At 37.1% G+C, this 22,520-nt stretch overlaps 1 protein-coding gene across 2 annotated transcripts in view; it reads right to left on the bottom strand.

The window, feature by feature from the left end:
* PRKACB (protein kinase cAMP-activated catalytic subunit beta) overlaps positions 1 to 22,520 on the bottom strand; it is a gene marked incomplete at its 5' end in the record, with an annotated part of 69,180 nt that overhangs the window by 20,090 nt on the left and 26,570 nt on the right. The window contains one exon of one of the 2 annotated variants that reach the window (XM_084291386.1): positions 15,052 to 15,235. The exons of the other annotated variant lie outside the window; for it this stretch is intronic. Within the exon in view, the coding sequence (XP_084147512.1) occupies positions 15,052 to 15,235 (184 nt within the window). Of the gene's footprint in view, positions 1 to 15,051; positions 15,236 to 22,520 lie in introns of those variants that run through there. 2 annotated transcript variants of the gene reach the window in all.

The following is a 22,520-nucleotide window of genomic DNA, read 5'->3' as shown; positions in this document are numbered from 1 at the left end:
AAGTGATTTCAAATTGAATTTAGGCAACTTAAGGGCGTCACTTCAGTCACTTCTGAAAACAGGACTTAGAATTGGAAATAGCACAGGTTCTTTTGACAACTGAAATCACGAACCATTAGCTCTTGCTGTAGGAGAACACATTTTATTTCTACAGTTTGAGTGCTGAATCAGTATTTCTGCTAATTAGTTATGGTTTGTAGTGGCCATTGGTATTATTTTCATGATGCAAACGAACAGGTTTATCAGACAATGACTTTGAAGTTTTCTTCACGTGCACATTTTTAGCCACTTTACATTGCTACAGTATGACTTTTTCAATTTATTATTATTTTTGTTTGTTTTTCAGATCTTTTAACTGTTCCTAGTATCTGTGACTTTGGGCACTAATGAAAGAATGAGCATACCAAAGGTCTCTATAGGTCCCCAAAGGGTTTGCAGGAACATTCACCCACACAGATGAGATGATGAAGAGAGGAAAGAAAGAGAAAAAAAAAGTTTTATGCATTTCCACAACAAACACATAGAAAACACAAAATACATTCCACCCATTCCCCTCCCCACTCAGGGATGGACCCTGTAACAAACCAGCCCTTTCCCACACAGACAGAATGACTCATGCTACACCACAGAATGTTTGAGCAAAGATTACCAAATGAAAAAAAGAGGAAAAAAAAAAAAAAAAGAAAACACACCAAAGGCAGCTAAATTCAGTATGAGAAAAGATGATGCATCACAGACATAAGCACAGCTTATAAAACTTCAGGAGATCAAGTTGGCATCTTTAATAAATAACCTGTTCTTATACAAACACATCCAAGGAACCATTGCTAACAAAAGTGTATCTATCTTCATCGCAGCATGCAGGATCACAATAAAACCTGTAATCAGGTGATCTTCCCACTACTTATCATTTTGTTCCAAAAGACGGCATGTGTGAATTGCATAGCATGTGGTGGGTAGCACAGAAATGGAAAACAGTCTCCAAAAATTTCACAACCAAATTTCAGTCCTGTTACCCAACAACAGCAACAAAACCACACAAAAAGCACAGATGAAATTACTGTATACAATCTGGAATGAATACTTGAATTATTTGTGGTACCTTTACAATTACAATTTAATTTTCTAAAACTTCCAAAAAAAACACAAAAAAGATTTTTATATACGTGTTCCCATAAGCACCGAAAAACTAATGCAAGGATCAATCATGAATTCACAAATGGCTAAGTGAAGTGAAGATTTTGATGATGCAAGGAGTGTTAGCAAAGACCAGCAAACAGACCCTATTCAGACTGATTTCACTGACACAGTACCAGATTGAGTGAAGGAGGTTGAAACTAAAGGAGGAAAAGCTGTTGTTCAAGAAAGGAAGGTGCTGGAAGGCAAGGGCAAAGCACAAGTGAAAACAGCGGCACAAGAGCCATGCATAGGATCAAACTATGGGAGCACCAGTAAGGACACCAGCTGGAACTGGAAGGGCTGCACAAGTGGCCCAAAGGTTAGGTGGGCACAAACACACTTCGTTAACCTCCGATAATCTAGTTCTTCATCACCAGCAAGCCCAATTATTAGTGGGAAATGCAAGTTTCACACAAGGTAAACACACAAGGTGTGTAGAAGAAACTGGGGGAGATTCAGAAAAGCGTATTAAGAAGTGGGATGATGGCCAAGGAGATAATTTTTTTTTATAAAACTGAAAGTTTGTAACTTCTGCCTGCATCAGTTAAAAATCTGTTCAGAAGAAATCCTACAGGTGCACACAGCTGGACAAGAAATACGTAAGCTATTACTTGTATATCGCAGATGACATGAGACTTGGCCTATGGATATCTGTATTCAGAACAAAAGAAAAATGGTGATACGCAGGAGAGCCTGCTAAAAGAGACTTTTAAGGGAAGTGGAGAGTAGGATAGAAGTATGTTACGTAACAAAATCCAGCCACTTCAGTGCACAGTACAACACAATGATATGGAATTAGCTATCAGAAGGTTTCTTAACTGTCCCTGGTCATATGAATCCAAGAGTTTTCTGTTCAAATAAGCTTAGTTTTCAAGTGACAAAACCCATCTGGTCACAATGAAAAAGTGTTTGTAGCTGGCACTTGCAGTTCAGAGAGGCCACTGCTCCTCAGCTGCTCTCCGTCAGGAAGAATCGGAATGCTTAAAATTTGAGCTCAAGATCCTGAGGTTCCCAGGTAGCACTAGCATACAAAGAGATACTTAAAGAAAAAAAAAAAAAAAAAAGAAAGAAATGAACACCACCTACCCCTCCCCAACCTGCCTTCCCCCCAGTCCCTAAACACACCTCCAAATAACAGGGGAAACATAGCGAATAGATGTTATCTAACAGTGCCTTGACACAGAACACAGTATTTTCCTTTAATTGTTTTGTGGATTAACTTTTGTATGAAAAGTTAGCAGGGCTATAGAAAAAAAAAGGTATTACAAAGAGCACTCTGGCCTGAAACAAGCAAAGCCTTGGAAAGCTCCTGAAACAACTAAGCGGGTTAGGACCTCTCAGCTGCAGGGGTGCAATTAGAGCACAGGGGAAAGGCGTCACAGATGGAGGAGTCCTGAAGAGTTAACATAAATCGCATTGCCTTTCTCCCACCTCCCACGTGCACTGTATTTGTTATTCTCAAGCACATCTCCCACAAGAGACAGTGAGCCAGAATTTTTTTTGGAAAAAAAAAAAAAAAACACAAAACTATTTGGATAGGATTTATGGCAAGAAAGCAAGAACTAAACTGATTAAGACCAAACATTGGGCACCACTACAAACCCCCATCTGCTGTGCTAAATGCCAATCTCTGCTTGGTATTTAGAATGCCCTTTATCAAAATACAATTCAATTTATGTTCCAAAACTGTAATATAATCACTTGAAAACTGGAATTAAATGGGATATTTAATTAAAATCTCCGAATTTCATTTAATGGAAAAATGAATATGTATCTGATAAATATAATTGTATATTATGGTTTAGGCTTAAACATTATCGAGACATACAGGGAATCCTGTGGTTACAATACCGCATTTCAGAAACGAGAGAAGCACTCAAGTCAAGAGTTCCAAGCCTAATTCTTGCACCATTAACCTTAAATCTTTTTCAATTTCTTGTAACTTTCATTAGGAAGAATACTATCACAAGGCTTACAAGTTTTCTTTTTACCCTGGTATATCTTTAAAAATGAACACAACTGTGTATTAAATATTACGCGTTCAAAGGAAGTAGTGTGAACAAGAGTTAACATTTTAATAGCTAGAACGCACTTCCAAACAGAAGCTGAAGTGGTATCATTGAAACACCGTCGACAAAAACAAAAGGCTTTGTTTCTCACAATGTGAAAACAATGGAGAAAAAAAGTCCAATGTGATATTAAGGCTGTAATATGAGGCCCAGTCAATCCTTTCTTAATACTGTGGTGAAAAGCACTTATTGGCTCTGTTGTCACAAACTGCCCACTGATAACTTTGTCTTGTTCCTGCTCTAAAAGTTGTAAGGTCACTAAGGCTAGATCAATAAACTCTGTACCAATTTAATATCTCATCTATCAACTTCCTGACTTTAAGAGCAAAGTTTTGATCTTATATTTCCACTGCAATTTTAATTACAATAAAAACTGGTGTTGAAGATCATACTACTAACTTAGCAACTGCAATAGATAAGAATTTAACATCAAATATATATACATGGAACACTTTTGAAATACAAAAACTAAAACTTCTTAGTAAATGAAGGTTCATGTAAGAATTATTAAATGCATACAAGTTTGCTATTAGAATGCAACTGCTATTAATTAAAGTGCATACTGTAAACACTTCTATGGAATACTGGGAATGACTGGTAAGAAGTAGAGAACAAAAGGGTATGGAAAAGCCATGGAGAAAAAGGGAGAGGAACAGGATAGAGTAAATTAGGAGTAATTACAGCCGCAGTGGCTGAAGACTAGGAAATAGCAATAGAATCTGATTTCAGGGGGAGCTTATTCAGGAATTAACATTACTGCACATTGCAAATTAAGAGATAAGAAAAACTTGTGTTTTACACCTCCAGATATTGAACACAGGCGATTTTTAATTTATTTTTATTTATTTATTTATTTTAAGTCTTGAGCTAGACTGTATTTTGTCAGTCTTGTAAGAGAAAATGAATCCCTCCTCCAACCCCCCGGGGCTGCATGCTACAATTTTAAGCTGTAAATTAAACAAAGCTGAAGTCTTATTGTTCACCTCTTTACTTGGCTGGTATGAAAACAGACAGACTGTGCAAGAGATGCGACAGATTTAGACAAACCAAAACAGGAGGTGAATTTTCAGCTATCAGAGATAATGGCTATCTTTCTTGAATGCTGAGGGGATGATACTCTACTGCATACAACTGCCACAGTCAGACTGACTTTCTTCTTCCTTCTATTTTTACCAGAAATAAAATTGGTTTTATTTCCAAATCTCACTGTTAATCTTTTGTTTGCCCTTATTTATCATTTTAAATCATAAAGCACTGGTCCAAGCAGAGGCAGCAAACCCCACTAATGCCAAACATGCAACACAATAGAAACCGATCCAGAGAGACTGGATGAAACCCAACCAGCACCGAGTCACTTAAAATGTGAATCCCTGAAGTCTTGCTAAAATGAAACCTCACCAAAATTTGTAATTGAATATACTTCATTAAACAAACAACAACAAAGTGACTCCTCCCTCAAGACACACAGATAAATGCTATGCATTCCAGTTATACCAAAAGCCTTTCTTCCTCTCTGCCAAAACCAACCAAACAAAATCCATGAACCAAGCTGGGATTTATTATTCAAATCCTAAATTGTTGATTATATACAAGATTTCCTCAATGCTGACAAGCAGAATAGCTCCATCCATACATCCAAGCATGGGATGTGACCCAAAATCTCTGGCAGATCCCTGCGAACATGAGAGGCCCTCTAGGCATTTAGGGTGGCACCTTTTTTTCTTGCCCAAGCTTCCCTTCCAAATGAAAGCATTCTAGCAACCTGTCTCTGATTAAAGTGGGTGGTATATATTTTTTTCCTCCTGTTCTCTAAAAAAAACAGTTACAACTGCCGTACAGTTTCTTCTGTAATGCCTTAAAACTAATCTTTAGCCTAAGGAAAGGAGCCTCTCATGTACCTTGTTCCTGTCCTTGAAGTGTTCACTGAAGGGAGTTACTCCAGACTGCCAAGATGACACACTCCTATATATGCTCCCTTTCTTGCAACAATCCACATGCGTTGAGGCTTGGAAGTCCATGAAACAGCAATTTGATTTGTAAGGCTGCAGTTTACTGTTCAGTAAAGACTAGTACATATATATAAACACTACTTCAAAGAACAAACAAACAAATAAACAACCCATCCTGTCCTCCCACAATCATTTATTCCCTGCCTCAATATCATGAGTTTCCATGAAAGAGGAAAAGCACCCTGTGGCTGCCTGCCAAGCCAGGTTGGGGAGTTAGGCCAGATTAGAGAATAATGGGCAGAAGACAGGGGAGAACAAGGGAAGCTCATTTTAATCCAAAGCAACTCTCAGTTCTTTTCATGGCATGAATGCTTCCCCCAGGGTGAGGGAAAGACAAGTCAGGGGGAACAGGCAAATGTATGGGACAGAAAACATCACAGAATGGTTTGGGTTGGAAGGGACCTTAAAGACCATCTGGTTCCAACCCCCCATGATGGGCAGGGACACCTACCACCAGCCCAGGCTGCCCAAAGCCCCATCCAGCCTGGCCTTGGGCACTGCCAGTGATCCACAGCTTCTCTGGGCAGCCTGCGTCAGGGCCTCACCACCCTCTGAGTAAAGAATTTCTTCCTTATATCTAAGCTAAAACCTACCCTCTTTTAGGTTAAAGCCATCACCACTTGTCTTATCCGCACCCCCTGAGAAAGAGTCCCTCTCCCGCAGGCCCCCCTTGGGTACTGGCAGGCTGCTATAAGGTCTCCCTGGAGCCTTCTCTTCTCCAGGCTGAACAACCTCAGCTCCCTCAGCCTGTCTGCATAGGAGAGGTGCTCCAGCCCAAGAACTGCACGTTTTCTGAAGTACTGCCAGTTTGTGCTAGTTTAACACAACCTGAACGAATTGCACTGGACTACTGGAAAGGTTTGAGTAATAATTCTATTTTTAAGTTATTAATCTCCACTTATTCTATAAGTTAATTCTCTTAATGTAAAATTTTAAATTAATAAATTATAAGTTTAATACAATTACTTTCAAGTGCAGTGCTTAACACTCCCTATGTATAAAATTTGATCATACATCTAATTTAACAAAAGGTTATGTGAAGAAGTGTTAACATATGAAATCCTCAATTATTGTACGTTGATATGCTTTGCAAGGAACTGGGAATTATCTATGCAGTACCACTCTCTACAGTTGTAGCTGAACTTAACCAGCAAGTAATCAAAAACACTGCAACTATCACAGAATCTGTAGTGTCAAAGACCTCCTTCCTCTGTCAAACATAATAGGTATTACTTCACAAAGAAAACTGAAAACTGTGGTAAAATTGCGAAATTTTAAGCAGCTCTTTTTCTGCAGTGCATATATTTCCATGGTTACCATGTGGGGAAAAAAAAAAAAGAATAAATTTTAAGAATGAGTTCCAAGAACAAAATTTTCTAGGGCACTACTAGAAAATATGTTATAACTCTATCTACATTCCTGGGTAAAGGTTGTTAGTAAATTCTGCTAAATATAAATTCAAAAACACTAAGCAAAATGTTTACAGCATCTCCTACAGTTTTACTCCAGCTAAGCTTCCCACCCCTCTGCAGTGTAAGTACTGATGGGCTAGCACCAACTTTCCTCTCTATACTACTGCCCCACCTTCCCTCCTCATAAAAGTTCCGTGACTGAAGAGAGTCACATAGTACTGGGCAGCTATCACTGAGAGTGTTTTATGGTTAGATAGCTAAAAACTGTATGCAAAAATCTGCAGGTAGCTACTTGGTCTGCATATTGACCGATACATTTCCTGCAAAATATCCTTCATAAAAATAGATGTACTCATGCACAAATAAATACCCTTTTCTTTAGAAGTAGCCCAAGTTTTATTAAACTCATTTTTTCCTTGTATTCTAAACTAAGCGCCTTCAGGGGCTGTTCACGGTTTGGGTGCATTTTACAAGTTACTCAAGAAGAGTAGCTTTAGTGTTGCTTTTATTTTTTTCTGAATATTTCATACAAGGCATCAAAATAGTAGATACGCCAATCTTGGTTTAACTGTGCTCATTTCAAAGTCTACTTCCTGCAACACGACTTTGTCCCAGCCCTTACATTAACAAAACCATACACACTCCCATATGCATGCACTTGAATCAGTAACTTCACAACTGTCAGAGTATATCAGCAAAATAGCTCTTCATCTCTTTGCAAGACTTGGGAATCTGACACATCACAACACTGACATATCTCCTGCAGATCATATTTCAATATTCATTTTCAATATTTACAGGAAATGGTTGCCTGCAGTAGCTAGCCAATTAGTAGAGGTTCGTTTATAACCTTAGATAGCAGAGACTTCCTGAATAAGGAAGTAAGTCTTATGTAAATAAACATAATTCACTATTCAACACATCAAGTGAACAACAAATTCTTGTTCACCTTAGGGTTAGGGTAGGTGAAAAGTAGATAAGAGTGTTCACTATCCATTCTGATAATGAATGGAACTTCAGAGAAAACAGGTTTATGGTCAGTACTTTGATAAAAAGCAGGCACAAAATTTGCACAGAATTTAGTCGTAAACCCTACAAAAATGTAAATATTAATAATAATAATAAAGCAAAGAAAATACAAGTTCTTAATGAGCTTTCAGAAACAAGAATGAATAAAGGAAAGTACCAAACCCATTGGTCAGGTTATAAAACGCCTCTTAATGACCTCAACAATTAAAGATGTGAAATGCATGCTGCAAACTTTGGCTTACAGCAGCAATACCAGCAGCAATTTTTTGAGGAACTAACAAGAAATAATTACATAAACTATTTGAGATATAAAGTAAAAAACAAGAAGAAAATCTGTTAAAATATATATATATATATATATATATATATATATATATATATATATATATATATATATATATGGAAGAATCATAACAGAAAAGTAAGCCACAGTTCAGCTGAGATGCAAGATTACAATGTACCAGGTACCCATTCCTTTGGGAACAACCCAAATTTTATTAAATTCATTTTTTTGCCCATACTCTAAACTAAGCACCCTGAGGGACTGTTCTCTGTAGGGATGCGTTTTAAGAACTACATCAAAGCAGCTCATGTTGCTTTTTCTTTTTTCAGATATTTTATATGAAAACCAGAACAAAACATGAACCCAGCTCAACATCTAAGAACTTAACCTAGTCTATGGTCAGAGGCTAACTAGTACCTTTGGGTAAGTTTTGCAAGGAAGATACCATTAATCCTATGAGATGCATTCTTCACAGTCTCTTCGGCAGGGGGACAAATTGTTCCTTTGTCTTTCTCAACAACTACCCACGTCAATGGGAAAATAAATAACTGTAGCTTGGTAGCAGTACTGATGTGTAACACCTCTAGATTCCTCATTAATCTTACAATTTTCTAAAACATTATTTTTAGAAATAATTCTTTTAACTAATGACAAACACAGTTCTGTCCCCTGATCTTCATAATGAATTTCTGAATTCAGTCAGTCCAAATTGGACTTTTATAAATTAGTCCAAACGTACAGCAGATCTTCAACTTCAAGGCTCCTCTGTTACATATTCCCATCTTTTCTTCCATTACCTCACAATGGGAACCTTCACTCAACCCTATTTTGCTGTGATGTCACTCCCCAGTGCTCAACTGCTGTAGTTTCAAATACTTCTGCGAGCTGGTTGTACCCCGCTCTTAAAAGATGGCTGCAACACACACAGGTAAGATATTAATACTATGCCCTTACTCCTGAAATGCTCCTCTTCTCCAGTGCCTCCAAAGCTTGACAGTAACTCGGCGGATGGAGGCTATTAGCATTGCTCACACTCCTCATACTGCTCCATCTGTCTACGCACATATGGCAACTACTATCCTAAAAGTATCATTTCTGGATCAGCAATTTCCTCTTTATTGCCAGTTTTTGAAAGTACTACCCAACTGTAGACATAATGTTACTAAGAGCATTAAGGCTATTGCTACTGAAACACAAGACCTGCCAGAACAATACCTGTCCTTTATCTGTTATGGAATGTCCTGCTCTTCAAACCAAAACAAACTGTAAACCAAGGAAAACAAGAAACAAGGCCCGTGAAAGGCAAATAGTTCTTCATTCTCCCCAGTCTTCCCAGAAAAAAAAAAAAAATTATCTCTTGGAATTTTTATCTCTTGGAGAGGAGAGGAAAAAAAAAAAAAAGCAAGCAAGCCATTTTTGTTTAGAATTAGTTTCACCTGCATCCACCCTTTACAAAGACAGCATCTAGTTTTAACCACTTAAAGGGTGTAAAACTGCTACAGCAAGGATAACCACAAAGGTGCACTAAACAGCAAAAGTACTTGAAATGGGGAAATGTTTGTACTGAAGACAATATAATTCTCACTCAAGGGAGCATGAGATATTCACCTTTCCCTTGTCAAAATTACTCTTCTAATTTGTAGATATTTTCGATTGGGAACAGACACTTGTAAAAAATTGCATCTATTTGTTTTTATTTTTAATGGACCTAGGAGCATGGATGTCAAGATGAATATAATCTACAGATGCAAATTGTGGAATAAAGCTCCTGGGGTAAAAGCAAATAAACAAAATGAACCCCTGTAACCTCTTTTTCACCTATTTTTTTTTGTGAAAAGAAAAACTATTCCCATAAAATTGCTCCATCATAACACAATAAAAAAGGAAGGAAAAAAAACACTTAAGCAGCAAAATCTAAAATTGCTATAGCTGACTTCCACAAATCTTAATTCTGGTGGAAGCTGCAACTGTAAGAGAAACAGACAAAAAGCTGAGGAAAAAGCCAGCATTGTGATGGTGATCAGTGAAAAAACAGAGAGCCTTCCTGACTCTAAAATAAAGACCTCTTCACACGTGGAATAACGTGGCTGTGTGATGCTGAGGAAATGCATGGCTAAAGTTTGCCCCTTGCTTGGAAGAGAGCCACGAAGGGGTGAGGCTGCCTTCTTGGCCCTGCCATGTGCTTGTGCTGGCTCGCAGGTGCTCAACAGGGCTCCATCAGCTCCCTGCCCAGCTCCTGTCAGCATCCATACAGGGCAGAGGCTGGACCACCTCTTTCCAGGACAGCCTGCGTTTAGGTTTACTTACACGGTCATGATGCTGTAACACAGATTTTCATAACGTATATGCAAAGTTCTTGTAATTTGTCTTGTAACTGTACCGGTTTTGACACTTGCATATTGTTGTACTTTGTATGCTGAGGAAATGATGGCAACACTTTCCTTTTCAGGGAAGATGACCTCAAAACATTTGTATGAGATAAGTACATATAAACTGGTATTAGATAAGGCAGTGGGATGACTCCTCCCACTCTATCTCATGCCTTGTACAAAAGTGAAATCTTCGTAAAAATAGTCCTTTAAATTTGTAGGACAAAGCGAAACCACACAGGCATATATAAACCCTGTATGCATGATTATTTTTTTCTTTTTAAGCAATCTCTAAACTTAAGTCATTTTGCAAAGCTCCAGATTATCCACATGAAACAATAAGGCATCATGCCAGATACTATTGCATTTGTGCTTTCTGCAAACCATTTTCACGGACATCTTGTTCTAAAAAATTGCATATAAGTAATTTAAATATTTAGATGCAACTTTCATTAATATTCCAAGGAAGAATAAAGCACTTCATAATTGCATTAAGTACTTTATAATAATCAATCACGCTGTTTTTAGAAAGTAACTACCTGCCTGATAAGTTTCCTGGGTATATTATAATATCTCATTTTTAATGAGGCTCCCCTTCCCTACTTCCATGAATGACCGGAACTATTCTGCTATCCCATCATTTAGAAAGAATAAAGACCAAAAAAGAATAAGCTGGTTCAGATGAAAAAGAACAAAAGCTAGTTCCGAATTTTAGGTGATAATTACAATAATTTCAGAAGTTTTTTTTATTAATTTGTATCAATTAACATAAAATAATTTAATATGAGTGGCACAGAAAATTAAGTAAACTGACATACACAGCATTCAATTATAAAATTCACCATATCTTATTCTGTGTCTTATTCAATGATTTGGAACAGTTATTTCTAAGATAAAGCTTTAAAATATTTAATATTTAAAATATTAAATACTAATTATGCAAAACAAGATGTTTAATAAGAATACTAATCTTTAAGACTAGTAATTTTTAATAGAAATCCACAGTAAGTAGATTACAAAAACAAAGAGATCAGTGCTCGATGTAGCTATGCAGACAAGAAAGGGAAACCTGGTAGATTTTTCCTGATTGTGAAGACAGAACAAAAAATAGTGTCAAAGGTAATAGAAAAGACTTACCATTCATGCTGAATAGCTTATTTTCAGAAACATATTGCTCCTAATATTAATCCAACAGTTGATAAAGTATGTTAATCCCTACAAAAAAATCAGTGCTTCAATCTCTAAACACAACTATACACTAACTGGAAAGAGAAAGCACACAGAATCCAGAGCTTCTCTTCCTTACGAGCTCCTTCTGATGCAAAAATCTGCGAAGCACAAGATAGCAGTAGTAAACTAAAATCAATATTCAGCACACGGATATTTGGTTTTGCTCATTAACTACTTCTGTTCTGACCAGTGCTACCTATTCATGCCCAAAGCAACTCAAAATGGCAGGGGAAAAAAAGCATGCAAACACCAGGAGGTTTTAAGATGTTCTCAATTATATCAAGCACTGGTTGTTTCCATGGCAACCTTAGACCAGAATTATCTGTTGACTTGTACCCAACTAGTAGTTATTCTAAAGCTTTAATCAATTCACACAATGTAGTCTGTACATTATTTCATATTTCGGATATATTTTTCCCTACATATATATATATCTAGCAATTATATAAATCTGTAAGATATTCCATAGCATTTAAAAGTGTATCGGTATGTTGAATCAGTTAGAGAGCAAACAGAATTCCTTTGACTATTCACCATCCATCCATTTATAATTTAGAGACTACAAGAATTTGAAGATGACAGAAAGATGCAATAGTGGTGACTCTCCTGACCATTGCTGTCACTTCAAGTTGTTATTATGATCTCTTATTTTGCACAGATTTGGAAAATACCCGTATCAGCTTAAGAACAAAAGATTTACACTGATTTTGCTGCCTCTACATTCAAAACCGAGCAGCCTCATTGTCCTTTCTGTTCCCACTTCACTCAAAAAAAAAAAAAAAAAAAAAATCAAAACATAGGTTTTGCATAGTTGCTATTGGTAGAAATCAAGACATCTGAAACCGAGAGTGAAATATATCCTTCTGCTGACTACCACCAGCATATCCCTTTCATCTTCTGGCTGTGCAGCACAACTGACCTGATTACTACTAGCTCAATGTGTACACTCACACATGCACTCAGTCAAGTTTTTAAAATAGATTCAAAGGCCTGTGGTATCCCATACCATCTCTGCCCCTACTGGATTCTAAGGATTTTACACAGCAAATCTATTTCATACATTAACTAAGAATGCAAGGCATGTTCGAAAAAAAATGTATGCTCTATAATAACAAAACAATGAAACAAAGGAATTAAATAAATTTCAAAATCAACAACTAAAAAAACCCTGAGGCCTTAGGCAACATGTGAAAGCACGCTAGGCCACAACACTTGATGACTGACAACACTTAGCGAAGTCCACCTGATAACAAGCAACTCCTTCACCTTCAACAAACCCAGAGCTTTAGCAGTAACTGCTTGTACAAAGACATACACAGAAACAGACCTGTTATAATACTGCTTTACAGCTGTGTTAATATATTAACTTTCTGTTCAAATCAATTCAACTTCAAACCTAGAGCCACAACAAAAATCTCCTTTCCAAACTTTTTTTTTTTTTTCAAGGAATGTAAAGGAGTGCTTTTGCCTTGAACTCAGGAGTAATTCACACTAAGCATCTGCTATTTAGCTTCACCTAAAACCTAACAAGAACATCCCCTAAGTTGCAGTTACACGTGCAGAACAGTTGAGAATATCCAAATATCCTTACAAAACAAACACCAGTATCTTTCCAGAGCACTGCTTATTCATTAAACTCTGTGAAATTAATCAGCAACCTGATTTCAGGTGACCCAACATGATTCTATGACATTGAATTGTCAGGTGGAAAATAACTGTTTCTCTTACATTTTTCCTTTGTAATGATGCAAAGAATCGTCACAGATGATGCATTTTTCTGCAGACACAACTGCGAGTCAGTAGCAGACAGACATACAAGCGCCCTTTACTTTCTGTCACTCCTTAAGCCACGGTGGTAGTGAAACGAGAATCCTAAAATGCAGGCTTAGTCCATGTGTACCAACAATTATTATTATTTTTTAATCTTTTACTAATCATCAAATAGAGAGTTAAGATTCAGGATAAATATCCAAAATGTCATCCTGAAACTAAAGCTACAAGATAACCAATATTCAGCTACCAGCTCAGTAAGTTTTCTTCAGAAAAATTACATGCCAGCCACTGTGTTTAATTATTACTCAAAATGGCATTCAAAGAACAACTATTTTCACCATGTTTATCATCGAAAGACACGACAGTCCATTTCCTCATCACGCATGTCATACAAGGAAGCTTGCCTTAAATAGACAGAGAAAAAAAACAGCAGAGACTTGTACACAAACAGGTCACAATTTGTGAATGTCAGTAGGTCAATACCATTTTTTTCTCCACTATATAAACAAAAGTGCTTCAATGTTATTTTTTCAAATAGCTATTTACATAAAAAAGAGCTTCTACGTAAACAGAAGTTAGAATCTATTTTTACTGAGCTGAAAATATTTTGGAGAAGTGGAAGCTCAGAGTTTATGTACTTTCAACATTTATCTTCCTAACAAAACTAGTCAATCCTTTTCCATCTCATTCTGAAGACCTAGATTTCATCTATTTTAGGTCAATGCATTAACACTTTTTTGTTTCCATGTTTACTGCTTATCCTCTGAGAACAGATTCATTCCAAGCTCATAAACCATTTCAAACTGAAAGCAAGATGTATAAATGCTGATTTTCTTCATGCTAACACTGATGTTAGGCATTTCAAATAAGGCCTATTTTCGATTGAAATAACTGTGCTATCCCAAATCCATCAATGAATCTGAAATTTGGAACAGAATTATCATCAATTACCATACTGCAACATTTTAAAATGAGGATTTAACCATAGAGATAATTACTTTGCAAAAAATGCATTGCTGTACAAGGAAAAAATAATCAAATGGCAATTTACTTACATTGTGATATTTCTGAAATCTCTTTTATTAGCCAAAATGCAATCATGGAAAGTTTTAGTCCATACAAATGCATATTGTTAACTAATAACTAATTCAACTGTTAACTAATTAAGAAATTACAGCTAATGCTATTCATCATATTTGAAACTAAACACAATTTTGTTTACTACTGTATAGAGCATTCTGATATATCATTCACAATAAAATGAAAAAAATAAAAACCCTATAATAAGTGTAATCTGTGCAGCCATGTCTGCACACTCCAAAGTTCAAACATTATAATTTTAAACAAGTTTTCTATTTCTGCTGAACTAGCAGATTTAATTTGAAAATAAAGGAAGTAATTTAGAAGTAAAAATTGGGGTGAGGGCTTGCTAAAACATGTCATCTGTGCTTTAACAGAACGGGACCAGCCATAAATTCTAGTGCCAGCCACCCAGTCCATGAAACAGCCCCCCACTTCTCTGTGCATGATGCAGTATGTTACTCTTCAAATTAATGCCTTTAGATAATGAATTGCAAAGTCGTCCCTGGAATGTATCACAGAGCAACGTTCATATTCAATCACTAACATGCACGCTCTTCAATTGCTATGCAAATTGAAGACAGAATATCTATAAAATAAACAAAGGAACCTACTTACTTGATTTGTCCCATAGGACAGCAAGTTCAGAGAAATGGCTCTCATTTTCCAGAGGCACTCTCTGTTCATGTGTACCACCCTTTGAGTGCCTATGGAAGAGGCGGTTAGCGAAACCTTCCAGTCTCTGGAGCGCGGTGGCAGTCCCTGTGCACTGGTTACAAGGTACCTCCTTCTGAGCTGCCATCTATACGCACTGGCGACTTTTAGAAAAGCAAAACAGAAAATATCTAAAAGGAGCTGGACAAGTCAGAAACACTAAGAGCTACGCATGTGTCAAACTTCCTGTATGCAGTGTTTTCTAACCACTGCTCTGGTCTACTTCCTGTTAAGAAAACCTGTATAATGCACTGTTTTATACTGTTAAGAGTCTCTTTTCATGTCAATTGAAAACTGTTTTTTTAATTATTATAATTTTAAACCAAACAACTGCAATAACTGCTGTAGATTTTCACAGCTTTTTAGTGCATGTATTTTATAGTAAAATACATTTAAAAAAAATTAAAATACCATAAACAACTTATTCTGAAGATCAGAAGCCAGATATGTATATATTTTTAACTTACCGCAACCATGCATGAAAAAAAAAGTGACTATTCTGCAGTTCATACCCTGTTAGTAAAATGGAGTACTAACATCACTGTCACAGCTTAACCAGCTGTAATCTAATCATTAACAATCCCATGTTTTCAACTAAGCAACTTTCTAAACAACGTGGTTGCTTGCAGAAACTGCTGAAGAAACCATTACCACAAAAAATATATTGTTTTCCTCCTTTGAGGAAAATCAGACAATTTGAATTCTAATGTTCATGCAAACAAGAGTACATTATACTTACCCATACTGAGTTCTACTTACTCCAAGAATGAACCAAATGATTTTAGCTTTTTCAGTAATAAGCTCCCAGAACAGCACTGGCAGACCCTTATCTAGCCGCATACTCACTCTCCCAGCTCCAGAGGTAGCTGGAAGGAGTCACAAAGTCACGGTCACTGGCTCCTGACATTGCTTATGTCAAAGCCTTGAGTGCAGTCTTGTGGAATTACACAAGGAGGATTTTTCATTCACAAGAAATTTGAATGTTTTCAACTGCAGACTAAGTCTAGAGAGCGTCATTCTTAATGGTTCAGAACATTGGGAAAATAAATTGAAAGTGGTATTTAATGCTGAATTATATTAACTTTTAAAATTATGTAATGTTGCATGCTTACAATGAGTAATACTAAAAATCCATTTTTGTGAAAATGGAAATACATACATTGGGCAACTTTCCCAGTGTATCTTCAGCACATATAAGACGTGGTTTCTTAAAAATTTAGAACTATTCTTAAGTAAGATTGAAATAACTTTTCACAATCTGTCTCCTGTCTTACAGTCAACATGTTGATGATACACCTCTTATTTTTCACCACCATACTTCTCACTGAATAGTTTCCAAATGCAGCAGATATCCATCCTTGGACATTACATAACTATTTCATAACAGCTCTGCATTTTCAGAAAAAAAAAACTATGACAAGAAAACCACCTATATTAATGATGAAACAATAAAAATGCTGAAGAACAGACTTTACAGATCGGGCTGCATTCCTCAAAATAGTAACTTAGAGTTGTCACCATTGACCCCAGTCAGGGGAACAGTTTAAATTTCTAGCCCCTGCACAAAGCACAGAAATGCAGGCTCTAGATATACTCTAGATTTTTTTTTTCTTCCAGCACCTGTTCAAAATTCAGGACCAACTTGTCTAAATACTGACACTTTACACATTGCTTTGCAAATCTGGATGAGAACCCGTTGTCTTGTGGGTGACCAGGCTGCTCTCTCCTATTAGGTTCTGGTGCTGCAGCCTCCCCTGGATCCCAGCCCACCAAAGGTAATTTTTTACCTTAAGCCTTCCTGGCTTTTACCTACTTTGTCTCAGGATCATTGCTGACTTCCATGACACCTCCCAGGTTCAAGGCTTTGCTGCCGAAAACAGGAACTAGTGATGACCGTGAGGGTTAGCTTACCTTACTGGGGGCATGAATAGGCAGAGAGCAGATAGCTTATATACCACATATAACCAATCACTTTATGGTGGAGCAATGCTATGCCAGCTTCCATATAAGAAATATTTACAAGAGTTAAAGACAACAGCATGCTTGTTTTCCCATCCAGTGAACATTTCAGAACTGGAAGAGCCCCTCTGGATTTGCACAGCCATACTCCCCTGTAGTTTACAGTAAGTGTCTGTGCGTCCAGGGAATCCTTCCAAGCAACTTTATTTTCCCTGACCTTTACTGCTTCCTCTAGTACTCATCATTTTCCCCTCCCCTGATTCCGCACCTTTTTTTTCACAGTACTGTCACCTTATCTTTTGCACAAGTGTCTTTCACACATTTAGCTCCCCTGATCTCAGGAAAGGTAATTTACAAAATTCACATCACTTCACATTATGTGTGTTAGAGTCTACCAACCCTCTAGTGTCAAATCAAGAGATGTGAGAACTGCTGAAGAGCATCTCTGCCCACCAAAATTAAGAGTTTTGAATACACCCAAGTGACTAACCCGGACACTTGAATGAGGTATCAAAACTAGGGAGCAGAAACAGCCAGCCTCTGAGACGACAGAAGTGAACTGGTTTAAGTGAAAACAGGCTATCAAAAATAGATTATTAAAAGATAGCCTAGGAGGAAACTTGGGTTTACTAGTGTTTTTTTTAAAAATACTACCAATAGATACCATCACAGACATTCTGGTCCACAAGCAAAATATGAAAAAAAAAGTACTGGTCACACTCATCATTTATTATTCAAGCACTGATAGAACAGATAGCAATGTGCTTTTGTAATAGAGGAATTTTTTTGGCATTGATCAGCATTGCCCAAGGACAACACAAAACACTACCGCACTGACTTTCTTCGATGCCCACATCCCATGTGGACTTTAGGGTCTTCATATGACATCCACAGTTTTCAGAGGTGGAACCTCCTATTTCCTTTTAGCTAATCTTTCATCTTATCGACAGACCAATACTTCCAAACCAATTCAGCATTGATTTATTCACACCAAGTATTATTATTTTTTTTAAATATTATATATGGTAAGCATGGAGTACACCAGCTCTGACATAGTATTTTACTCCCCAAAAGCTCAGTAATCAGCAACAAATGATTCTTTGTCAGAGACAAAATTCTGTACCTGTGCTTGTCTTAGGATTTTCACTCGCTAGCCAATAGTGCTTTTCCTTAGAACACTTTGTAAATCTTTAAATACAATTAAACATTTACACAGACATCTGCAAACAGACCTGAGGTCATCTTACTCATGCTGCTCCGAGCTGGAAGAAGAACCAGGGCCAGCTTTGATCTAGAGCCGTGCAGTGCCTGTCGTTAAGGTGGTATGCCCTCCAAGAAAGGAAGGAGGCTGTGCCCCATCCACACCACCACCATCCCCATGTTCTACCACCTCAGTACAACCAAAGTCAGCTCAGGTGTATGTCAACCCCTGTGCACAGGTGTGACCCATGTAATGCCAGGCCTGATGAAGATGCATTTAACTCTCACTGAATGATTTTTACACTACAGTCTGTGACCTAGGAAACTTTTCTGTTAAAAAAGAAAAAAAGAAAAAAAAAACAAAAAACAAAAAACAAACCGCTTTATTTCCTAAAATATGTAACGTTTGAAGACCTTACAGCTGGCCAGTTGCAGTCCATAATTTCCTAGAGCTGAGCACCATTGAAAATTGCTCTTTGTTCGCACACCAAGCCTGAGCTGCCCAGACACAGCTCCTGGCAGGGTGTTCGCAGCTCTGGTGCGTGACAGGACACCAGCCATGTGCACATGGAGCTACTGACACCTCTTCCTGAGTACCAGTCGGCTCAAGCAGGCTAGGGGTACAATTTAAGGAATGTGTTAGTCACATTGGAAAAGTAGAAGCACTGAAGCAGCTCCTTTCTAACAGGTATCTGAAGTGCCTGTTCTATAAGAGATAATGAAGATCCAACTTCTCTCCATCTTGCAACCCAAACCAACAACGAAATGGTAAAAACTTCCTTTAGGTAGAAATTTTATTTTCACTTAACTCTAGTCACTAAGCCTTGGAAGTTTTAAAACACACTAAAAAACCAGATGTGGGTAGGAGATTGAGCTATGAATATTTATATTACATGTGTAAATTATAGTATTTTGATAAAGAACGTTTCAGTAAAAATTCTTAATGTACCATCCTGTAGCTTTATAAAAAAACAAAAAACAAACAGAACATAACAGTGACAGCCATAGAAACAGGCTAGCACTGTGGTGCGTTAATCTGTAAAAGGCAACAAATCCATCTGCACTTTTCCTGCCAGCCCGTAGCCTAGTGTGCATTTCCCAGCAGCCGAAACCCAGAGTACATATTTCAGACACTGGTAACAAAGCACAGCAGTATAACCCAGCCAGAGACTTTCAGCTTCTTACTGAAAAAAAAGTCAAAAATAACATAACAAGATAGACTATTTCTTTTTTAATCATTTCTGCTACCACATCATTTCTGTTTCTAGGAAGTTTCTAGGAAGCAATTCCGCCCCTACCATTCAAGTCTTAAAAATGAACAGTCAAGGAAGAGCACCCTCCTTTCCTCCAAGAACATAGAGATGGCTGAGTAACAGTATCATCTGTACATTCCTGCTTCGTGCGCATTTTTCTATATTCACTTCTTATAGCTTTAAAGTATTTAAAGTGTTCCCCCATAAGAGTTACTATGATCTCCCTGAACTTTATAGTACTAAGTGAAATAATATGAAAAACTACAGCACGACTATATGTTGCTGAAATGCATTTATCTCACTCCTAGGAACTAATGCCATTCACAGAACTGAAGCTCCCTTACAGTGTCAGAACTGGAACATCTTCCCATCAATTGCATGAAGGCTAACCAGGAATATCTTACAATAAAAACCACAGAGAAGATAAGTTTTTAAGACAATGAACTATATTCCTTGACAGGATCTTGAAAACTAGAACTATGATGTAAGAAATTCCAGATCACTCCCAGGTAACTAATATTTAGGTCTTAATTCTAATCTGCCAATTTAGTGTTTTCCCAGTTAGCTACAGAGCTGAGTCAACTTGCCTGCTTAAGCATATTTTTTTCCTAGAGGTTAAAGACAATTTATTTGCTTTTAAAATAGATGGCTTCATCTTTCCCTTTACGCACCACTTATTTCTACAAAGGTCCAACTTTATTATTATTTATAAATCAGGAGCAAGCAATTATTTGACACAAATTGTTAGGGAGGGTTTCTCAATTTTTAAGAACTTGTAGATATTGCTGAATATAGCAGCTCTCCTGTTGGCCAATAAATTATTTGTAAGTTGAAAGATAGTGCCAACATATATTAAAAAGGAAAATAACTTCATTGTCTAATTTTCAATTAGAAAACAGAAAATTGTTTAGTTCTATAATCTTTTAAATAATATGTACTAAAGAACCTAGAGTGTTTTGTTGTATAAATTGGAGAAGACATGTATAATCTGTCTCAAATTACATAAAACTTAATCGTTTATATCCTTTTCTATCAAGTGTGTACTGTAACAACTAAAAATAAGAATTTTATCACAAATTGTTATTAACCACAGTTCATTTTGAGTCTTGCCAGGCACGCATATTTCAGAAAGAATTATGGGTAGAAATAGAGGCAGAAAAAGGCTTCTTGAAAAAGCAGATGTATTTTGATTTTCACTGTGCATCCAGCACTATGTCACTAGCTTGCATTTCTTTTTAAATGCATGAAAGGAAGAGCAGTATTTGCTAGTGCCTTGCAGATTTAATGGCTTTCCTCTTCAAAACAAAGATGTTTTAAAATTTATATATGAAACTTCAACAGAAATGTACACCCATGCCGTCTTAGTGTACCTTCATATGTGCATTGTTTCAAACAAGGCTAACCCTTATTAGAGAGCCCCTCTGAGAGCAGTACTAAAGCTGGGACTGCAGCACGGCTATAAATAGGACTGCCAAGAGGAAGTTGTTGCTATGGCAATGCTGGTCTTATTTCTATTTTGACTCAGTAGACCTCTACTGGCATCTACTGTATGCAGGCCTAATTGCATCAGACATCTTATACCTTCATCTCTCACCAGGAAGCATAAATTAAGGCTTGTGTTCTCCACCAACATTGTTTATTCTTTTTCCATGATCATACAAAAGGAAAAAAAATTACACACGAAAAAGAAAAAAGCCAAACACTCCTTGTATTCAGCATCTGACTTTTAATAGGTAAACTAAAAATTCTCATTTTTCCTGTCAGTTTTCTTTTCAAATTTTGACAAATTCATCATTCAAGACAACATGGTTTTCCACTTGCATATTGGCAGCAGATCAAGTTTCCTCAGTTCTATTGACACATATCTGTGTTATTTTTAAGTCAAATAGCTTGTATTCTGTAGTCATAATCCCAGATCTAGTCCTGACAAGTTAGAGGACAGAAAACTCTTGTTACAAGCCAAATCTTCCACAGAACTGACAAACTTGCTTTGAAAAGATGGCCACTCCTGCCAAAGAGAATCGCATTCCTCTCCTTTCTAACTTGGCTCCTTCCTCCTCGCTTCTCTGACAGCTTCCTTCGAGGTGATGTGGTCACCGGTGCTTGCCGTCTGCACTGATCAGTAGCGGTCACGCTGCCAGACAGAGGTTTCAGAATATGAATAGATTACACAATCATTCTGTAAAAAAAACAAACTTTAGCGAATATCCACCTTTGAAGTATCAGCTTTCACTTAAGTACAAGATATCTTCTGAAAGAACTTGCGGAATCCTGCTTAGTACAGGCCCTTCCAGATCGTAATTGTATGGAGTTATTCAAGCAGCTCATTTCCTAGCACAAGTTAAGATAGTTTGACATACTCACAATTCTCTAAAACCCTCTTAGTTTTCAGCAAAAGAGAAAGTACCCCAATACCTGCATAGGTATTTTTTGTTATACTTGCATAAAACAGTTGTCTGCCAAGACATAATCCCTAGAGGAAAACAAAACAAAACAAACTGACCCCATTTTGAGCTAAATATGTTAAGTTACTTCATCAGAAAGGATAATGCTTTTTAATAAAGTCAAGGAGTACAGAATGCAAACTAGAACACAATAGTGGCCTTTAGAAAGCATGGTCTAAAGTACAAAACGTTTGGTCACATGATGTGGCGATACAGACACCTTTACTCGTATTAGAAACAGATCCCATGTTCCTCTGCCTTACCAAGGGGATTACAGACAGCCCTGGAGAGCATTCTGCTCCCTCTGCTCCTGCCAGCTGGCTCAATGGCAGCAGATATTCTACAGAAAAGGAGAAAAACTGAACCAATGTACATCTACCGGTATCATCCACATCAGAGTGAAAAAAATGGTATTTAATTAACTAGAAGTGGAGGGGATGCCACTGAACCCTAAACTGCAGAATGTGTAAGCAGGGATTTCAAAGATTCTTACATGCTCATAATAAATCATCAAGCT

This window comes from Netta rufina, assembly GCF_964035555.1.
Source record: "Netta rufina genome assembly, chromosome: 8".
Taxonomy (NCBI): domain Eukaryota; kingdom Metazoa; phylum Chordata; class Aves; order Anseriformes; family Anatidae; genus Netta; species Netta rufina.
The sequence above is the reverse complement of the archived record's forward strand: the minus strand, read 5'-3'. Positions and strand labels throughout refer to the sequence as shown.